We start from the raw sequence: 21544 nt of genomic DNA, 5'->3' as shown, positions 1-21544 counted from the left end.
TTAAATTTATTCCTGGGTATTTGATTCTTTTTGGTGCCACTGTAAATGGAACTGTTTTGTTCACTTCTCTTTCTGCACCTTTATTGGTGTACAGAAATGCAACAGATTTCTGTATGTCAATTTTGTATCCTGCAATTTTACTGAATTCATTTATTACTTACAATAGTTTTTTGGTAGAGTCTTTAGAGTTTTTCTATGTATAGTATCATGTCATCTGCAAACAGTGACAGTTTTACTTTTTCCTGACCAATCTGGATGTCTTTTAATTCTTTCCTTTGACTGCTATTGCTAGGATTTCCAGTACTATGGTGAACATAAGTGGTAAGACATCCTGTCTTATTCCTGATATTAGAAGAAAAGCTCTCAGTTTTCCACCACTCAGTATGATGTTAGCTGTGGGTTTTTCACATATAGCCTTTATTATGTTGACCTCTAAGCTCAAACTGTTTTCAGTTTTTATCATGAATAGACATTTAATTTTGACAAATGCTTTTTCTGCATCTATTGAGAGGATCATATGATTTTTACCCTTCATTTTGTTAATGTAGTGTATCACATTGATTGATTGGTAGATACTGAACTATCTTTGCATCCCTGGAATAAATCTCACTTGATCATGGCAAATGATGCTTTTAATATATAGTGTAAAATTAGTAAAATAAAAATCAGGGTCCACCAAACTGGATAAAGTTAAAGACTTCCATGACTTAAAGATTTTAGTTTTAGTGACTGTCAATTTAAAGTAGGAGAAAGCAAAATTAATAATAATAATAATAATAAAATTAATTAGGAGAAAGCCATGTAAGAGAGGAAGAATTTTCCTTCTCATAGGAGATAAAGTTTGGTATTATAAATTATAAATATCTCATATAGGAAAACACCTACTCTTTGTGCTTAATATACAATTGTTAATAAAAGTTAAGGTCACATCAATTCAGTAATTCTTAAAACTGTAGGAGCAATGACATTGTTATTTCAACAATGTATACTTTACTAATCCTTATAAATGGATTAATGCAACATAGTTACAACGGAAAACAGGACCACCTAATTGATCATCTTTGCATCAATACATCCCTGTGTTATAGCACTTCCGCGTTTACTAGGTAGGTGCAGTATAATCGTTGCTACAGTGCACTGGGGAGCTGTAAAGCAGACTTTAACTGACTGTTTTATTCAGGATCTTCAAAAAGAGAAATGCTTAGAAAATACCAAAGGTATTTGAAATAAAATTTCAGTTATTTCTGTAAATCAAATGTGATAAAAAAAATATTTAATGTTTTGGCAGACAGGTCAGTACTCTGGGAGGCCAAACTTAAGAGCACTCCCCTACCCAGTTTCAATTTTCCTGGTAATGTGGCCCACCCCAGCTTCTGGACATACACTGACAGTCTCTGCGTGTCTTTAACAAACAGAACGGATGGAAGCATTCATCAGAGGTCACACTGTTACTCCTACTTCTCCCTGATCTCATCCTGAACAATCGTATATCACAATTTCATATATTTCATAATAATTCTATCTCACAATTTATGATTTTCCTACTTTCCATCATTCTATTCTGCAGTTTTAGAAATGCAAAACTGTATGACAATTTACTTTGAAACTATGATGTCAGGTCAGGGAGATTTTAAATTTAATGCACAACATGACCACTTTCTAAATCACTATCTCTTTAATATTTATTCTTTATACTTTGGAAAGGCCTCAAACTCTTCTGCCACTAAGTGTCCAGAAAAATCAAGAGGCCATGAGTTGTGTGATTCTGTACACACAAATGGACGTTCTATGATATCTTTGGGTTAATATTTCATTAATTGCTACTAACTGATTACAAAGTTGGCTAAAGATAAAAATCTATGTGTATACCACTATTAGAATAAGCTGAATTCTAACTCTAGGACATTTTTTGTTAAAATTTATTTTCCTGTATCTTAACAAACTCTACTAAACTGTTCAGTTAACTTTACCAAAATTCTGTATAACCTGACCTGGAATCTAAACACTTTTACTGATTTCTTTCCTAGCCTATTTGTCTGTTATTTTTATACTTCCAGCGAAAGAACTTTTAAATTCCAAACTCTCATCCTTTCTCCAACCTGGCACTAAAATATAAAATATCATTTTTCTTTAGACATTTGTAAATGAACTAAATAGACTAGAAAATCCTATTCTAAACATCCGGTAAACAAACATTTATGAGAAATAATTACAAATAGCAATATTAAATATTCCCTAAAGTCATGTCAAACTGTCGACAAGCTAAGTCTAGTATAGTCTGAAGCAGGGCATAGGTAACCACTGAGATGTTTCCATTCATTCTCTTTCTTTCATTTCCCTCTGCAAATTCCAGCTTTAATACCCTCATTTGTAAACATCCTCTGTTTGAGGTTTGGTTTGGTTTTCGTGTTTTGTTTTGGTTTCTTTCTGCCTACATGTTTGCCTTAATTTTCTTTGCACTTATTCATCACTGGTTCTAAAATCATTTTCTCTAATCCAAAATCAGTTCTCATTAAATTTTGCATGTTCATGAAATCCTATCAAGTCTACAAATATTCAAGAGCCTCAATGTGAAAGATACTCTATAAGGAGCTTATAACTCATGTGGGGGTAAAAAGTACAAATGGAAAAGCTAAGAATTAAATACTTAAATAGGAATTCATGACAAGAGAGGGGAAAGGTTTGTGATGATAAAAATAAATATACTAGCAAAGAGCAGGAAGAAATAAAGATTAGGTGGTGGGAGAAATAGAGTATGGGTCTCTGAGACACTGGAAAAATGAGGTCTAATACGGACCTCTATAAGGCAAAAGGTAGAAGGCTGGATTTTCCAAACAGAACTACAGAAGTGAGAAGCAGCAGCAAATGACATTCTACTGGAAACTTAATCCTTACAACTACCCATTAAAAAAGTGCTACTTTTTTAACTGAAATGAAACTGATATATAATATTAATTTTAGGTGTAAAACAGATTCCATATGAATATGTACTGGGAAATGATCACTATAGTATGTCTAGTTAATATCATTACAAATTGATACAATAGATAATTTTTCTGATGAGAACTTTAAGCATGTACTTTCTCAGCATTTTCGAATGTTCAGTCTAGTGTTATTAATTATTGTCACCATGCTATACACTTTGTCCCCATAACTTATTATTTTATGACTAGAAGTTTGTGCCTTTTGACCACCTTCACATAATTTGCTAAATCCCCAACCCCCAGGCTCAGGCAACTACCAATGTGTTCTTTGCATCTGAGTTCAGATTTTCCTGGGCTTTTGTTGTTGTATTTTGTTTTTAGACTCCACATGTGAGATCATATAGTATTTGTCTTCCTCTGACTTACTTCACTTGGCATAATACCTTCAAGGTCCATCCATGTTGTCTCAAAGGCAGAGTTTATTCTTTATCTATGGTTAAGTAATATTTCTCTGTGTGTATAACTCACATCTTTTGTTGTTTTAAATTCTAGTGGAGTTAACAGTGTTATATTAGTTTTAGGTATATGATATAGTGATTCAACAATTCCACATATTACTCAGTGCTCATCACAGTAAGTGTACTCTTAATAAACAGATGGTTACCAGAGGGGAGGTTAAACCAGGTTTAATCTCCATCTATTTTATCCATCCCCTCACCACCTCCCCTCTGGTAACCATCTGTTTGTTTTCTATAGTTAGGAGTTGGTTTCTTAGTTTATCTCTCTTTTTTCCCCCTTTGTTCATTTGGGTTTTTTTCCATAAATTCAACATGAGTAAAATCATATGGTACTTGTCTTTCTCTGATTTATTTCACTTAGTTTTATACTCTCTAGAATCCAACCATGTTATTGCATATGGCAAGATTATATTCTTTATGACTGAATAATATTCCATCGTATACATACACCACCTCTTCTACCCATTTGTCTGTTGATGGACACCTCGGTGTCTTCCATGATTTGGCTACTGTAAATAATGCTGCAATAAACATAGGAGTGCATATATCTTTTTGAATTAGTGTTTCCTTATTCTTTGAATAAATACCCAATATTTATTGAATTGCAGGGTAGTTCTATTTTTTAACTTTTTAAGGAACCTCCATACTGTCTTCCACAGTGACTGCACCAATTTGCACTCCTACCCACAGTGCATGAGGTTCCTTATTCTCCACATCCTTGCCAATACTTGTTTCCTGTGCTTTTTATTTTAGCTGTTCTGTCAGGTGTGAGGAAATATTTCATTGTGGTTTTGATTTGCATTTCCTAACAATCAGTGATGTTGAATATCTTTTCATGGGTCTGATAGCAATCTGTACATCTTTGCAGAAATGTCTGTTCATGTCTTCTGCCCTTTTATAAGTGGATTATTTATTTGATATTAAGCTGTATAAGTTATTTATATATTTTGGATACTAACCTTTTATCAGATATGTTATTTGCAAATATCTTCTCCCATTCCATAGGTTGTCTTTAGTTTTCTTGACTGTTTCCTTTGCTGTACAGAAGCTTTTTCTGATGTAGTCCCAATAGTATATTTTTGCTTTTATTGTCCTTGACTCAGAAGAGAGACATATCTTCTGAGAAGACTGCCGCAGAAGACAGCCAGAAAGATGTTGTTATGGCTGATGTCAGAGAAATTATTACCTGTGATCTCCTCTAGGATTTTATGACTTCAGGTCTCACATTTAGATCCTTAATCCATTTTTTTTTAAGTTCATTTATTTATTTTGAGAGAAAGGGAGTGTGTGTTAGTGAGCGGGGGAGGTGGAGGGAGGGAGGGGGAGAGAGAGAGAGAGAGAGAGGGAGGGNNNNGGGGGGGGGGGGGGGGGGGGGGGGGGGGGGGAGGGAGAGAATCCTAAGAAGGCTCCACGCTCAGTGCAGAGCCCAACACCAGGCTCAATCCCATAAACCACAAGATCATGACCTGAGCCTAAATCAAGAGCCAGACGCTCATCCAACTGAGCCACCCAGGTGCCTTGTGTCCTTGACCCATTTAATTTTGGTGTATAGTATAAAAAAGTGGTCCAGTTTCATCCTTTGCATGTTGCTGTCTGGTTTTCTCCTGAACAGCTGGCCTTCACTTGTTGAAGAGACTGCCTTTATCCCTCTGCATATTCTTGCCTCCTTTTTTTAAATATTTTTTTTTAAATTTTTTATTTATTTCTAGGAGAGAGACAGCGTGAGCAGGGGAGGGTCAGAGTGAGAGGGAGATACAGACTCTGAAATTGGCTCCAGGCTCTGAGCTGTCAGTCAGCACAGAGCCCGACGCGGGGCTCGAACCCACGAACTGCGAGATCATGACCTAAGCGAAAGTCGGATGCTTAACTGACTAAGCCACCCAGGCGCCCCTCCTTTTTTTAAAGATTAATGGACCCTACAATCAAGGATTTATTTCTGGGCTTTCTATACATTCTATTTATCTAGGAGTGTATTTTTGTGAAAATACTATACTATTTTGATTATCACAGCTTTGTAATAGATCTTAGAAATCTGGAATTGTGATACCTCCAGCTTTGCTTTTCTTTTTTAAAAGTGCTTGACTATCTGGGGTCTTTTTTGGTTCCATATAAATTTTAGGATTCTTTATTCTAGTTCTGTGGAAAATGTTGTTGGTATTTTCATAGGGATTGCATTAAATCTATAGATTGCTTTGTGCAGTATACACATTTTAACAATATTTGTTCTTCCAATCTATGAGCATGAAATGTCTACTTCTTTGTGTCATCTTCAAAGTCTATCAGCAATGTTTTAGAGTTTTCAGAGTATACTTCTTTTGCCTTTTTGGTTAGGTTTATTCCTAGGTATCTTATTTTTGGTGCAATTCTAAATGGGCTTACTTTCCTCAGTATCTCTTTCTGCTTCTTCACTATTAGTGTATAGAAATGCAACAGATTTCTGCATATTGATTTTCTATCTTGTGACTTTACTTAATTCATTTACAGTTCTAGTAGTTTTTTGGTAGAGTCTTTTGGGTTTTTTATATATACTATCATGTCATCTGCAACTAAAGTTTTACTTCTTCCTTACCAAAATTCTCAACAAAATACTAGCAAACAGAATCCACCAATACCTTTAAAAAAAATCATTCACCATGATCTAGTGGTTTAATACTCACAAATCAATGTGATACATCACATCAATAAGAGAAAGGATAAAAACCATATGATCACTTCAATAGTTGCTGAAAAAGCATTTAACAAAGTACAACATCCCTTCATGATAAAAGCCCTCAACAAAGTAGGTTTAGAGGGAACATACCACAACACAATAAAGGCCATATATGAACAACCCAGAGCAAACATCACACTCCATGGGGAAAACCTGACAGCTTTTCTTGTAAGGTGAGAAACAGGACAAAGGATATCCAATCTCACCACTCTTAATCAACATAGTACTGGAAGTCCTGGCCTCAGCAATTAGACCAAAAAACAACAACAACAAAAAAAAGAATGGCATCCAATTAGTAAAGAAGTATTAACTCTTTTTTAAATATTTAGTAAAATTTACCTGTGTAGCTGTCTGGTCCTGAAATTTTGTCTGTTGGGCATTTATTGATTACTGATTCAACTTTATTGCTAATAATCAGTCTGTTCAAATTCCCTATTTTTCCTGCTTCAGTTTTTGTAGGTTTTCTATTGCTAGGAATTTATCCATTTCTAGGTTGTCCAATTAGGTGGCACATAATTTTTCATATATTTTCTTACAATCCTTCATATTTTTATTATATTGGTTATTTCTCCTTTCATATCTGATTTTATTTGAATCCTCTATCACACCTTTTTTCATTTTTTTGGTAAATCTGGCTTAAGGTTTATCATTTTGTTATCTTTTCAAAGAACCAGCGCCTGGCATCATTGATATTTTCTAGGTTGTGGTTTTTTTTTTTTTTTTTAGTTTCTGTATCACTTATTTCTGCTCTTTTATTCCTTCTACTGGTTATGGGTTTTGGTGACTGTTCTTTTTCTAGCTCTTTTAGGTGTAAGAGATTAGACTGTTTATCTCGGATTTTTCTTGCTTCTTAAGGCAGACCTGTATTGCTATAAATTTCCCTCTTAGAACCACTTTCACTGCACCCCAGAGATTTTGGACTCTTGTGTTTTCATTTCCATTTGTCTCCATGTATTGTTTTTATTTCCTCTTTGATTTCTTGGTTGACCCATTCACTGTTTAGTATCATGTTATTTAGGCTACATGTATTTATGTTCTTTCCAGATTTTTTTTCTGTGGTTGATTTCTAGTTTTATAGTATTATGGTCAGAAAATGTATGGTATGACTTCAGTCTTTTTGAATTTGTAGAGACTTGTTCTGTGGCCTAATATGTGATCTGTTCTGGAGAATGTTCCATGTGCACTTGAAAAGGTTATCTTATTCCACTGTTTAGGAATGGAATGTTCTGAATATATCTGTTAAATCATCTGGTCCAAGGTGTCCTTCAAAGCCACTGTTTCTTTCTTGATTTTGTCTGGATGATCTGTTCCTGACGTAAACAGGGTCTTAAAGTCCCCTACTAATTTTGTATTATTATCAATTAGTTCCTTTTTGTTGTTAACAGTTTTATGTATTTGGGTGCTCCCATGTTGGATGCATAAATATTTATAACTCATCTATCTTCTTGTTGGATTGCCCACGTTATGATTGTATAGTGTCTTTCTTTGTTGCATTTGTTTTGCATTTGTTGCATTTGTTGCAGTGTCTTTGTTTTAAAGTCTATTTTATCCGATATAAATATTGCTACCCTAGCTTTCTTTTCATATGCGTTTGCATAACAAACATTTCTCCATCTTCTCACTTTGCATCTATATGTGTCTTTAGGTCTGAAATAAGTTTCTTATAGGCAACACATAGATGATGGGTCTTGTTTTTTCTTTTAACCAATCTGTCACCCTGTGTCTTTTTTTCTTTATTTATTAATTTTGAGAGAGAAGGAAAGAGAGGGCACAAGTAGGGCAGGAAGAGAGTGAGAAAGAATTCCAAGGCTCCACACAGTCAGCACAGAGCCTGACAAGGAGCTAGAACCCACAAACCATGAGATCATGACCTGAGCCGAAATCAAGAGATGGACACTTAACTGACTGAACCACCCAGGTGTCCTCACCCCCGTGTCTTTTGACTATAGCACAGGTCCACTTCCATTCAAAGTAATTATTAATAGGTATGTATTATCATTTTTTTTTAAAATAGTTCTTCTCTGGTCCTTTCTTCCCTTGCTCTCTTCTCTTGTAAGGTGGCTTTCTTTGGTGATGTACTTGGGATTCCTTTCTCTTTATTTTTTGCATATTTGTTGCTGCGATTGGATTTGTGATGACCACTAGGTTTGCAGATAACATCTGCTGCATACAGATTATCCCCCACCAAGTTTACATATCTGGTGTCATTGTTTATATTCTTTCATTTTGTGAGTCACTTGAGTGATTTTTCTTTTTCTTTTTAAACGCTTATTTTTTAGAGAGACAGACAGAGTGTGAGAGGGGTAAAGACAGAGTCACACAGAATCTGAAGCAGGCTCCAGGCTCTGAGCTGTTAGCACAGAGTCAACATGAGGTTCGAACTCACAAACCACAAGATCATGACCTGAGCCGAAGTCAGATGCTTAACCAGGCACCCCTGATTTTTATATTTATTTTTACTGCTTTTGTGCTTTCTACTTTTCTTATTCTTGCTTATGGACTTTTCTTTTCCACTCATATATTCCCCTTTAACATTTCTTATATGGCTAGTTTAGTGGTGATGAATTCCTTTAACTATTCTTAACTTCTTAATTTTGCCTCTCCTTGTATTCTGAATGATGGCCTGGATGGACAGAGTATTCTCAGCTACAGATTTTTTCCCCTTTCAGCACTTTGAATATATTATGCCACTCCCTTCTAGTCTGCAAAGTTTCTGCTGAAAAATCCACTATAGTCTTGAGGTTTCCCCTTATATGTAATAGTATTCTTTTTCTTCGCTGTTTTAAAGTTCTTTCTCTCTACTTTTGGCTATTTTAATTACTATATGTCTTGGTGTGGACCTTGGGCTGATTCTGTTAAAAGAATCACTGTGCCTCCTGGATCTGAATTTCTGTTTCTTTCCCCAGATTCGGTAAGTTTTCAGCTATTATTTCTTCCATTAAATGTTCTGCCACCTTATCTCTCTTCTTCTAGGATCCTTATAATACGAATGTTATTACACTTGACGGACTTGCTGAGTCACTAAGTCTATCCCCATTTTACATAATTTTTTTTCCTCTCACATGTTCAGCTTAATTACTTTCCATTACTTTGTCCTCCAAGTCACTGATTCATTCTTCTGTTTCCTCTAGGCTGCTATTTATTCCACCTAGTGTATTTTTAACTTCATTTATTGTGTTCTTCATCTCTGATTAGTTCTCTTTTTTATCTGGTTATTAAGGGTCTCACTGATATCCTCCATTACTAAACCCAAGTGAGTATCTTTTTGACTATTTGAATTCTCTGTCAGGCATATTACTTATCTCCATTTCATTTAGGTCTCTTGTGGTTAAATCCTGTCCTTTCATATGGGACATATTCCTTTGTGTCCTCATTTTGTCTTTCTGTGTCTGTTTTTATGTGTTAGAAAAGTCAGCTATGTCTCCTGCTCTTGAAAGTAGTGGCCTTGGGGTGCCTGAGTGGCTCCGCTGGTTAAGCGTCTGACTTTAGCTCAAATCATGATCTCACAGTTACTGAGCCCTGAATCAGGCTCCATGTTGACAGGTCAGAGTCTAGACCCTGCTTCAGATTCTGTCTCCCTCCTCTTCTTCCCCTCCCCTGTTCGCATGCTGTCTCTCTCTCTCTTAAAAATAGAGAAAGTAGTGACCTTATGAAGAGGTCCTGTAGTGCCCTACAGTGCAGTGACCCGTTTACTGGAAACTGCCACCTCAAGGGTGGATCCTATGTGTGTTGTGTGCACCCTGCTGTTTTGGCTGAGCTTTTTCCTTCAGTTCAGTCGTCTGCAGTGGTTCTCTGCCTGCTGTGGGCAGTGTCTGTGTGAGGCTGCCCTGGGCTTGGATTGAATCAGACTACATGTTTGTCAGAGATGCAGTGGCATCAAACTGCAGAACGCTATCCCCATGCTGTCCCCTGAGAAGCTTTTGTTGGTGGGCAGGGACTGCAATCAGGCCAGCTGTTGGCCTCGCTCTCACTGCTGGTGCTGCAACGTGAGTAGTGTCAGGCAGGGCAGGAGTCACTCTGGAGTGGTGGGGGCTCTTCTGGAGGCTGTGTGCACACTGCTGGGCTTGTGTCCTTTTCTTTCTTTTTTTTTTCCCCCCATGTTTATTTATTGAGAGAGAGATCTAGAGCATGGGGCGGACAGGGAGAGAATCCCAAGCTGGCTCCACACTGTTACGGGGCTCAAGCCCACAAACCGTGAGATCATAACCTGAGTCAAAACCAAGAGTCAGATGCTTAACTGAACCACCCAGGTGCCCCTGAAAAAACATTTTTTTAATGCTTGTTTATTTTTCAGAGAGAGCATGAGTGTGGGAGGAGCAGAGAGCGAGGGAGACACAGAATCCAAAGCAGGCTCCAGGCTCTGAGCTGTCAGCAAAGCCCAATGCAGGGCTCAAACTCACAAACCATGAGATCATGCCCTGAGCCAAAGTTGGACACTTAACTGACTGAGCCACTCAGGCACCCCTAGACATGTGGACCTGATTTGAATAGGCTCCAGCCAAGAGCATATTGGATAGAGTAGATCCATAATATGCTGGGGGTGTGGCATGCAGTTTTAACAAGGTTTGTGAGCTGTTCCTCCATGAGATGGGACCACTACTGCTGTGCATACCGAGGCCCCACAAATCATGGGGTCTGGAGATAAGGTGTTGGCAAAGTCTGTGCTGGTCTTCTAGGGGAGGGGCCAGCAGTGCCAGGAATGAGGCAGGCCTTTCTAGATGGGCCAGATCCACAAGGCACAGTCTAAGCAAGTTAGGAAGTAAATTTCTACAGGTGGTTGTGGGTCTATGCTGGGGAAGGGGGTGGCATGAAAGGGAGCACCTGCCCACTCATTTTTATCTGGAGGAGGCTCCCAGTGAGCTCTGTCCCTCAGGGATCTGATCTGAGATCAGTAAATAATTCTCCCCCCATATACCCAAGGCATTTTTTAAGCTGCTGCTGCTTTGCTGTTCTCTCTTTGTGTTTGTTATGCTGTCTCTTTAAGGGCATAGACTCAGTTTTCTCTTGCCTTCTGCCTTCCCAGCTCTCTGAGAACTAATCCACTGATTTTTAAAATTCCAGACTTTAAGCCCTACTGGTTAAAAGAAATCACAGATTTAGGTCCCTCTGGTTTTTGAAGCTAAATGTTATGGGGATTCATCTTCCCTATGCTGGCTTCCCAGCATGACAGTTTAGTTCTCTCCTCTCTCCATGCCCTCAGGTCCCTCCTTTCCTTAGACACTACTGTGGTTTCACACCCCCACCCCCACCCCCCCCTGCATCTCTGCCCTTCCTATCCTCTTCAATGTGGTCTCTTCTCTACATTCAGTTATGGAGTTTGTTCTTTCAGTCTGTTGGGAGTGTTATCTAGTTGTATCAGTGGGACAAAGTGAAATTAGGGTCGTCCTGTTCCCCCATCTTCCAGCAATCTCCTATCTCACATCTTCTTTACCCACTCATCCATTGATGTGGATGGATGGTTAGGTTGTTTCCATATCTTGACTATTGTTAATAATATTGCAATGAACATGGGGGTACATATATCTTTCCAAGTTAGTGTTTTCTTTTCCTTCAGATAAATACCCAAAAGTTGAGGTGCTAGATCATACAGCAGTTCTGTTGTTAATTTTTTAAGAATTCCCCATATGGCTTTCTATAATGGCTGAACAATTTAAATTCCCACCAACCATGCACTGGGCTTCCTTTCTTCCACATCATGACCAACACGATTTCTCATCTTTCTGACAGTAGCTATTCTAACAGGTGTCTAATGATGTATCATTATGGTTTGGATTTACATTCCCCTGATTATTAGGGATGTTGAGCACCTTTTCATGTACCAGTCATTCATCTCTATATTTTCTTTGAGAAACCATCTACTCTGATCCTCTGCCCAGTTTTAAAATCAGGTTCACTGGCAGGTTTTGGTGTGTTTTTTGTTGGTATTGTTTTTGCTTTGCTGTCAAGTTGTAGGAGTTCTTTATGTATTTTGTATACTAACCCACTATCAGATATATGATTTGCAAATATTTTTCTCCCATTCTGTAGACTGCCTTTTCATTTTTTTGATGGTTTCCCTTATCTATACTGAAGATTTTTAGTTTGATGTAGTCCTTCATTTGCTTTTGTTGCCTTTGTTGTCAAATCCATAAAGCCCTCACCAAGACCGATATTAAGGAGCTTACCACCTAAGTTTTCTTCTAGTAGTTTTATGGTTTCAGGTCTTAAATTCAACTTTAATCCATTCTGAGTTAATCTCTGTATGTTGTAAGACAGTGGTCCAGTTGAATTCTTTTGCATGTGGCTGTCCAGTTTTCCCAGTATCATTTATTCTTCAATAATGTGTATTGTATAGTCTTGGCTCCTTTGTCATAAATTACTTGACCATATTTGCATAGATTTAGTTCTAATGCTCTCCATTCTGTTCCACTTATCTGTGTGTTTAATGCCAATACTGCTCTGATTACTACAGACTTGTAATACATTTTGAAATCCAGAAGCATGATGCTTTCAGGTTTATTCTTTCTCACGATTATTTGGGCTATTGACGGCTTTTTTCTTAAACTCCATACAAATTTTAGAATTGTTTATTTCTGTGAAAAATACCACTGAAATTTTGATAGAGATTGCATTGAATCTGTACATTACTTTGTTTGAGTAGTATGGACATTTTAACAACATTAATTATTATAATCCATGAACACCAAGTATCTTTCCATTTATTTGTGTTTTTCAGTCTCTTTCACCATTATCTCAAAGTTTTTAGTGTACACGTTATTTTACCTCCTTGGTTTAATTTATTCACAAGCGTTTTATCCTCTTTAATAGAGTTATACATGGGATTATTTTCTTAATATCTCTGATACTTTATTATATTATACATAAATATAACAGATATTTGAACTAATGTAAAGTTTATTTATTTTGAGAGAGAAAGTGAAGGAGAGGGGGGAGAGAGAGAGAGAGAGGGAGAGAGAGGGGGGGAAGAGAGAGAGAGAGAGAGAGAGAGAATCCCAAGCAGGCTACTCACAGGGCAAAGCCCAATGCAGGGCTCAAACTTACATACTATGAGATCATGACCTGAGCTGAAACCAAGAATTGGACACTTAACCAACTGAGCTACCCAGTCTCCCCAAACCTTTCTCTTTTTTGTATCTATTCCAAAGTTTTGCTTTGTAGTACCATGAGACTTACATAAGACTACTTATACTTTTAACAATTTTAATAACAACTTAAGTTGGGACACATTCTAAAGCTCTACAATTTTTACTCCTCCCCCATTTACTGTAGTATGATCCACACAGGCTCATCATGCTCATTTATTGTTTATATAGTTTTTTAAAATAAGCTATTAGATAAATGTGGACCAGCTAAGGCTGTTAAAAACAGTTATGCATCACATTAAAAGAGAATATTTAATAGTTCTTAGATCCTGCCTGAACATGTTTGGCTCTAAAGTTAATTTCATAATAGGAGATAAATATTCTATATTTAGATTCAAGTCAAAGTAATACCTAATGGAGAATGCGAGCTTTAAATCTATTATGTATTATATTAAATGGGAATAAAACTTCTGAACATAGGGTAATGCAACCCCATGGACCTAAACTCATTGTTTCTTCATATACAGACGTAAAATTTTAATTTTACCAGAGACTTCTAGCCTAATTTGCTTTTTATTGGAAACCACACAACCCAATCATGGTATAATCAATAAGAAGTTATTCAAGTGAAGATAGTGAGGACTTGTAGAAGACAATGTGATGAGGAGGGAGGAAAGGAGGGAGACAGGCCTGGTTTCTTTGGCTGCAACAGTCTGGAGTGGAGTTTCTGTTTGACTAAATTGGGAGGTGAAAGGAATGTGTGTTGTTTCAAATACCACAGATTCTCATTGTTCTTAAATCTTGGTACACTTTCTTGAATAAATGTCCATTTGCTGGAAATGGGACCATTTCCAAAGACTTTAAATGACTGCTGTTTTAGAATACTCATGCTTCATCCAGGAAGTGCCTCTCACGTCAGCCCTTAGGCCCCAAACGTTTTCTTGAGTTATACTTTTGTTTGTCTTCTTTAGGGACTCTAATTATATATGTCAGACCTCCTTTGACTAGCTTCCATCTCAACCACCTTCTGACAATTTTTTCCCTCATTTTCATCATCTTTGTTTTCCTGATAGGATTTTTTGCCTTTTTGTTCTATTTTTTTTTTCTTGAATTCATTTCTTGTTTGCATTTTTTGTTTTCGTGACCATTACTGTTCTTTGTGTTTCTCATAGGGTTTCTTTTTCCATATCCCCGAGTGCTTATTTGATGACCTTTTCATTCCTAATTTCCTTGTTTTCCGCACTACCACACCCCTATGAGCAGCTAACTCTTCTGTGTGTATCTGATTCTCCCTCAGAACCATGCTTCTCTGAGGCTGCCTCATCAGGTCCTGCTGTCTTAATAATCATTTCCCTGAATCTTGTTCTATGGACACTCTGTCCTGACCTGTGTTCGGTATTTTGGCATTAGGCTTTTTCTTAGTTGTCCAGGCCCCTCTACTCCCCACCCTTAAAACCCATAGGCTTGCAACAACAGGAAGTCAGAAGGAATAGAGATAGAATTTATATCTCTATTAAGGCAATTCAAAGGTTATGGTATTGTCTCCTCGTCATACTGAAGAGATGAGGGATCCTTGTTTTTATTTCCTCTGATTGTTTATCTGAACAGTTTTTTTTTTAAAGTCTGAGAAAAATCAGGCTGCTGCCATTGTCCTCCAAAAACCTTTGTGAGGCTTTTAAATTAGACACAATACTGTTTAAATTTTCCTTCATTGTTGACAGATTTTGTCAGTTGCATTTTTCTGTATGGAATTTCCTGATTTCATATAAACTTTCAAACTCTTCTACATAAGTTAATATTCTGTTACTATACTGTACATAGAATCTGGAACAATAAGTAAGACATTATCATTGTTGCTACTGGTGACATGTGCCTTCTCTTTTCCTTTTTTGATCAGTCTTTTTAGGGATGTAACAGTTTTAAAAGTACTGAGAAGGTCTTTGACATTTCTCTTGAGAACTGAGGTCTGTGCTTTCCCCTAGAATCTTTGAGGGCAGTGACTGCTTTCACCAGTAATATATGTGGATGTGAGACTATATGAATTCTGAGGCTAGGTCATAAAATGCCTTGTCGTTTCACGCTGATTTTATGGGGATATTAACTCCAAAGGAAGTTAGTTGTCATGTAAGCAATCAGTTTATCCTGAGAATACAAACCTCCTTATTAGTCCATCCTATTAGTCCATCCTGAGGACAACACCTGCCTTTTGCCCTCACAAATCCTAAACTATTTCAGTACACTGACAGGAGGCACATAGTTTAGAAGGCAAAGAATTCAAATAATAAATGTCACACAGGAAGCCACAGAAGTAGAGCTATAATAGATAAAGCTGTCAGGGAACTTTCATATACCCATATGTGAATAACTGGTTTGAATATATACTTAGTCTCCTCCCCAACCCGTTTCACATTAAGTATGTAGGCGGGATTAAGTTTTAACATGCAATGCTGAAATATCCCTACCATACAACATGCTGCATTTCTAGGAATTTTTAAACATAGTATACAACAAGCAGAATGAAAACTTAAAAAAATATATAGATTAAGAACATTCCGAAAATACCAGCAACAAGTGTATTGCTAAGAACCAATAGGTTGTCAGTTAATATTTATTATGTGAATCAGATTATTTCAAGTAGGTTTCTGGCCTAAATCACCATAAGCATGATATGAAATAAAAAGTTACTGAACTATTAATTCATATCCTTCAAAGTGTGGGTCTTTCTGGACCCATATCTACTTCCTTGAGAACAGTTTGTTCTCTCAATGTATATTTCAAAAAAGAGATTAAAATAATCTTTTGTAATCCATGAAAAAAAATCAAACTGGTGACTGTTTTTAGTGAGGAAAAAAATGGGAATGACTTTAATACTTAGGTGAACTTTAATAAGATATTCTGTAGTTTTAGGGCAGAGGTCAGGGAATAACATCACATATTAAATGAACAGCTTAAAATAATTTGTGAATAACCTACCAAACCCAGGAACACTTTTGAGACTGGCTTTGAGGCAAATTTTTTCCAATCTGAGGTAGCTATATCTCATCAGACAATTCCACAGGAACATCCAGTCCATTCTTGTCCGATGATTCATGATGATGACACTTCTTTCTCCAGGAACAAACGCATCACCTGTTATAATCACTTTTACACCAAACATGGTCTCCAACAATGCCTAAGGAATACACAATACATCATAATTTAGTTATAATTTTCCATAGGTAAACTGTATCATGTTCTGTAAATAAGTCAAAGGCATGTGTTTCTCAAGATCACTGCTTCTATAATAAATCTGGAAAAAGAAGTTAATCTGGAAGAATGGGAACATAAAGGCAGTATTTCTATTTTTAGTTTTATTAATTTAGGTTTCTGAAAGTTTCCTAATTGTTACCTTTCACTGAAATCTTCAAGATATATTAACTTAAAAAGAAAAAAAGCATAAAACATATGCAAGAAGATTCCACAGCATAATTTTTTAAGGCTATAGATATATAGGATGATTACTTTCTAGAAAGGACAGTCAAGAAATTTAACACTGAGTATAGTATCAGGCTGAAGGAACAAAGTCAAAATTTTCATTTTATACCTTTCTGTGTTACGATCTCTTTAAACAAATACACATATCTATTCAACAATATGTAAAGAATAAACCAGATGTTTATAAAATCCTGCAACCCTAGCACCTACAACAGTGCCTGGCACCTAGAGGATGCTCGAATATTTGCTGAAGTTAACTTTTCTGATAACCAGCCATATAATATATATGAAATATTTAGAAGAAAGTCTATTACAAGCTTGAGTTCTTGTGGAGAAAAAGAAAATCACGGAATAAAGAACCTTGATTTCAATCCATTATTTAAATTTTCAAATAATTTCAGGGGCGCCTGGGTGGCTTAGTCGGTTAAGCGTCCGACTTTCGCTTGGGTCGTGATCTCGCGGTTCGTGGGTTCGAGCCCCGCGTCGGGCTCTGTGCTGACTGCCAGCTCGGAGCCTGGAGCCTGTTTCAGTCTGTGACTCCCTCTCTCTCTCTGACCCTCCCCTGCTCACGCTGTCTCTCTCTCTCTCTCCTAGAAATAAATAAAACATTAAAAAAAATTTTTAAAAAAAAAATTTTTTTTCAAATAATTTCTATATAACAAATTTACTACTTAACATAGGACTTCACTATGAACAGAGAGAAAACTGGTCCAAGACAGAGCAAGGATAAGAAAATCAAACCTTCTCTCCAGCAACATCATCATGAAAACCTCTAGAGAAGTATAGCACAAACAGTGTGGTTGAAACAATGAAAATAAATGAACTACAGGGATCTACAACATGGATGGCACACAAGCATAATGCTGAGAGAGGCGAAACAAAAAATGTCCTATATAAAGCTTTTTAAAACAGTCAGTAAGAAACTTTACAGGTAAATATATAGCCAGTGAAACTGGAAAACAGCAAACAAAGGCCTTAAGTCAGGCTATTGGCTACTTCTACCAAATAGAGGACTGTGATTTGAAAGCTAGGTGACTTGGAAGACTGCCAACATTCTAGTTTTTGACCTCGTTGATAGTTACACTTTAATATATAATTTTATAGTGTGCATTTGTTTTGTTAACTTTCAATACGTTTGTTACATTTCACAAAAACTTTTCTTTAAAAGAATATGACACAGATGAACAACAGGACTTCAAAACAAAAATAAGATGAAGGAAAAAGGGTTAAAAGGAGTATCAGCTAAGGCAAAGTTAGAAATGTTTTATGCCCAAAGAATTATAGAATCAGAGTGTTAACACCTAACAGAGTAACACAGATATCCCACAGGACCCACTGAGTTACTTTCTCAGAGCGGAGATTCATTTTAGGGCATGGGTGTTTAACCTGATTATAAAGTCCTAGAAGGACAGCCTTCAAGAAGTAAACAAACATGCCAATACCATATTGTTTTGATGATTACAGCTTTGTAATAGAGGCTAAAGTCTGGGACTGTGATGCCTCCAGCTTTGGTTTTCTTTTTCAACGTTACTTTGGCTTTCAGGGTCTTCTGGGGTTCCATACAAATTTTAGGACTGTTCTGGCTCTGAGAAGAATGTCGGTGCTATTTTGATTGGGATGGCGTTGAATGTGTAGATTGCTTTGGGTAGTATTGACATTTTAACAATATTTATTCTTCCAATCCATGAGCATGGAATGTTTTTCCATGTCTTTGTGTCTTCTTCAATTTCTTTCATAAATTTTCTATTGTTTTCAGCATCTTTTACATTTTTGGTTAGGCTTTATTCCTAGGTGTACTTTATGGATCTTGGAGCAAATGTAAATGGATCGATTTCTCGATTCCTTTTTCTGTTGTTTCATTACTGTTATACAGAAATGCCATCGATTTCTGTACATTGACTTTTGTATCCTGTATCAGTTCTAGCAGCTTTTTAGTGGAGTCTTTCAGGTTTCCCATGCAGAATATCAGGTCATCTGCAAAAAGTGTAAGTATGACTTCTTTGTCAATCTGGATGCTTTTTATTTCATTTTGTTGTCTGATTGCTAAAGCTAGGACACACTATGTTAAACAACAGTGGTGAGAGTAGACCTCCCTGTCGTGTTCCTGATCTCAAGCAGAAAGCTCTGTTTTTGCCCACTGAGGATGATACTAGCTATAGGCTTTTCATATATGGCTTTCATGTTGTTTAAGGTATATTCCTTCTATCCCAACTTTCTTGAGAGTTTTTACTAAGAATGCTTTTTCTGCATCTATTGACAGGATCATATGGTTCTTATCCTCTCTTCTATTAATGTGATGTATCACACTGATTGATTTGCAAACATTAAACCAGCCTACCAGCCCAGGAACGAATACCACTTGATCATGGTGAATAATTCTTTTAACACACTGTTGAATTCAGTTTGCTAGAAATTCTTGTGTTGATAATTTCTGCATCCATGTTCATCAGGGATATTGGGCTATAATTTTCCTTTTTAGTAAGATCTCTGTCTGGTTTGGGAATCAAGATAATGCAAAGCTGTAAACATCAAGAAAGCATGGTATTGGCACAAAAACAGACACACAGACAAATGGAATAAAATAGAGAACCCAGAATTGGCCCCACAAACGTATAGCCAACTAATCTTTGACAAAGCAGGAAAGAGTATCCAATGGAAAAAAGATGGCCTCTTTAACAGATGCTGGGAGAACTGGACAGCAACATGAAAAAGAATGAAACTAGATCACTTTCTCACACCATACAAAAAAATAAAATGGATGAAGGACCTGAATGTGAGACAGAAAACCACCAAAACCCTATAGGAGAAAAGAGGCAGCAACCTCTTTGATTTCAGCCATAGCAACTCCTTATTTGACATGTCTCCAAAGGCAAAGGAAATAAATGCAAAAATTAACTGTTGGGACCCCATCAAGATAAAAAGCTTCTGTACTGCAAAGGAAACCATCGGCAAAACTAAAAGGCAACTGACAGAATGGGAGAAGATATTTGCAAATGACTTATCAGATAAAGGGTTAGTATCAAAAATCTATAAAGAACTTACCAAACTCAACACCTGAAAAACAAATAATCCAGTGAAGAAATGGGCAGAAGACATGAATAGACACTTTTCCAAAGAAGACATCCAGATGGCCAACAGACTCGTGAAAAGATGCTCAACATCATCAGAGAAATACAAATCAAAACCATATTGAGATACCACCTCATACAGGTCAGAGTGGCTAAAATTAACAACTCAGAAAACAGATTTTGGTGAGGATGTGGAGAAATGGGAACCCTCTTGCAAACTGGTACGGCCACTCTGGAAAACAGTGTGGAGGTTCCTTCAGTTGTAGAAGTACCCTACAACCCAGCAACAGCACTACTAGGAGTTTATCCAAAGGATACAGGAGTGCTGATCCATAGGGGCCCATGTGCCCCAACATTTATAGCAGTGCTTTCAACAATAGCCAAACCATTGAAAGAGCCCAAATGTCCATCAACTGATGGGTGGATAAAAATATGTGGTTTATGTATACCATAGACTACTACTTGGCAATGAGAAAGAATGAAATTTTGCCATCTACAACAACATGGATGGAACTGGAAGGATATCTTTCTCTATTTCACTAAGCATAATACCTATGTTTTCACTCATATGCGGAATTTGAGAAACGTAACAGAAGACCACAGGGGAAGGGCAGGGGAAAAAATAGTTTTAAACAGATAGGGAGGCAAACCATAAGAGACTCTTAAATACAGAGAATAACCTGAGGGTTGGGGGGGGGGGGGGGAATGGATGATGGGCACTGAGGAGAGTACTTGTTGGGATGAGCACTGGGTGTTGTATATAAACAATGAATCATGGGTATCTAATCCTGAAGCCAAGAACACACTATATATACATTGTATGTTAGCTAACTGGACAATAAATTATATTAAAGAAGAAGTAAATATAGGCCCCTCTTTAAAAAGTATATACAGGGGCATCTGGGTGGCTCAGTTGGTTAAACATCCAACTCAGCTCAGGTCTTGATCTTAGGGTCATGAGCTCAAACCCTGCATTAAGCCCCCACATGCTGGGCATGTAACCTCCTTTAAAAAAAAAAAAAGAAAGGAAAACTATGAATATGTACTTTGCTAAATGCCTGTAGTTTTCATCAGATTTTCAAAAGGGTCTATAACCACTCAAATAATTCTAAGCCGCACTCCCAAAGTCTCTGAGAAGTCAAGTCTCTATGTAGAAGACTTAACAATGGAGAGGATCATGGCAGAGTCCTCTAGGCTTGGACCCACAAGCACATACTTGTAAGTATAAAGGGCCATCAACTCCCAAAATGAATCACTGAATTATGTGTCTTGGCCCAGAGGACATGTGTGAAGTCATCATCCATGGTTTATTAATTTGGATCAGCTCCATTCTGCTTTCCAAATGATATACTTTACAGTTTTTCCCAAGAATTGAAATCCAGAATGCCCTTCCCTTAACTGGTAGAAAGATGAAGTTGATTACTAATTGTGAGTTGTACCACAGAAGAGGGTTAAAAATCTCAAAGCCTTCTAAATACCAAACCTCAACCCTCATCTTTTAAGTGCAATTTCTAATACATGTTATCCTGTGGATCCCAAAACAATCTTTTGCTTTTCATTATGGAAAATGTCAAAATAAATCCAGACTGTCTGTCCAGGAGCATATCATATGGCATTCTCTCCCTTGCCATCCAGCACTCTATAAGAATGTGCCTGAAAGTTATATAAATAACCTTTGGGACAGCCTAGATCTCAAACTCACATTCATCATTTGTAATACCAGATAAGACATAATCGAGTCAACGTTTTTTCCAGGTCTCAGAAAGGC

General features: G+C 37.0%; 1 protein-coding gene across 6 annotated transcripts in view; it reads right to left on the bottom strand.

Moving 5' to 3' along the window:
- The window catches only part of LCLAT1 (lysocardiolipin acyltransferase 1), a 176323-nt gene that overhangs the window by 84202 nt on the left and 70577 nt on the right, over nt 1-21544 (bottom strand). For all 6 annotated transcript variants that reach the window (XM_039238453.1, XM_039238454.1, XM_039238451.1 and 3 more), the window contains one exon: nt 16208-16406. In XM_039238453.1, the coding sequence (XP_039094384.1) occupies nt 16208-16406 (199 nt within the window). The remainder of the gene's footprint in view (nt 1-16207; nt 16407-21544) is intronic.

Source organism: Hyaena hyaena, unplaced genomic scaffold (assembly GCF_003009895.1).
Source record: "Hyaena hyaena isolate Hyena2069 unplaced genomic scaffold, ASM300989v1 scaffold_140, whole genome shotgun sequence".
NCBI classification, from domain to species: Eukaryota; Metazoa; Chordata; class Mammalia; order Carnivora; family Hyaenidae; genus Hyaena; species Hyaena hyaena.
Note: the sequence above shows the minus strand (reverse complement) of the source record. Positions and strands in the feature narration are given on the sequence as shown.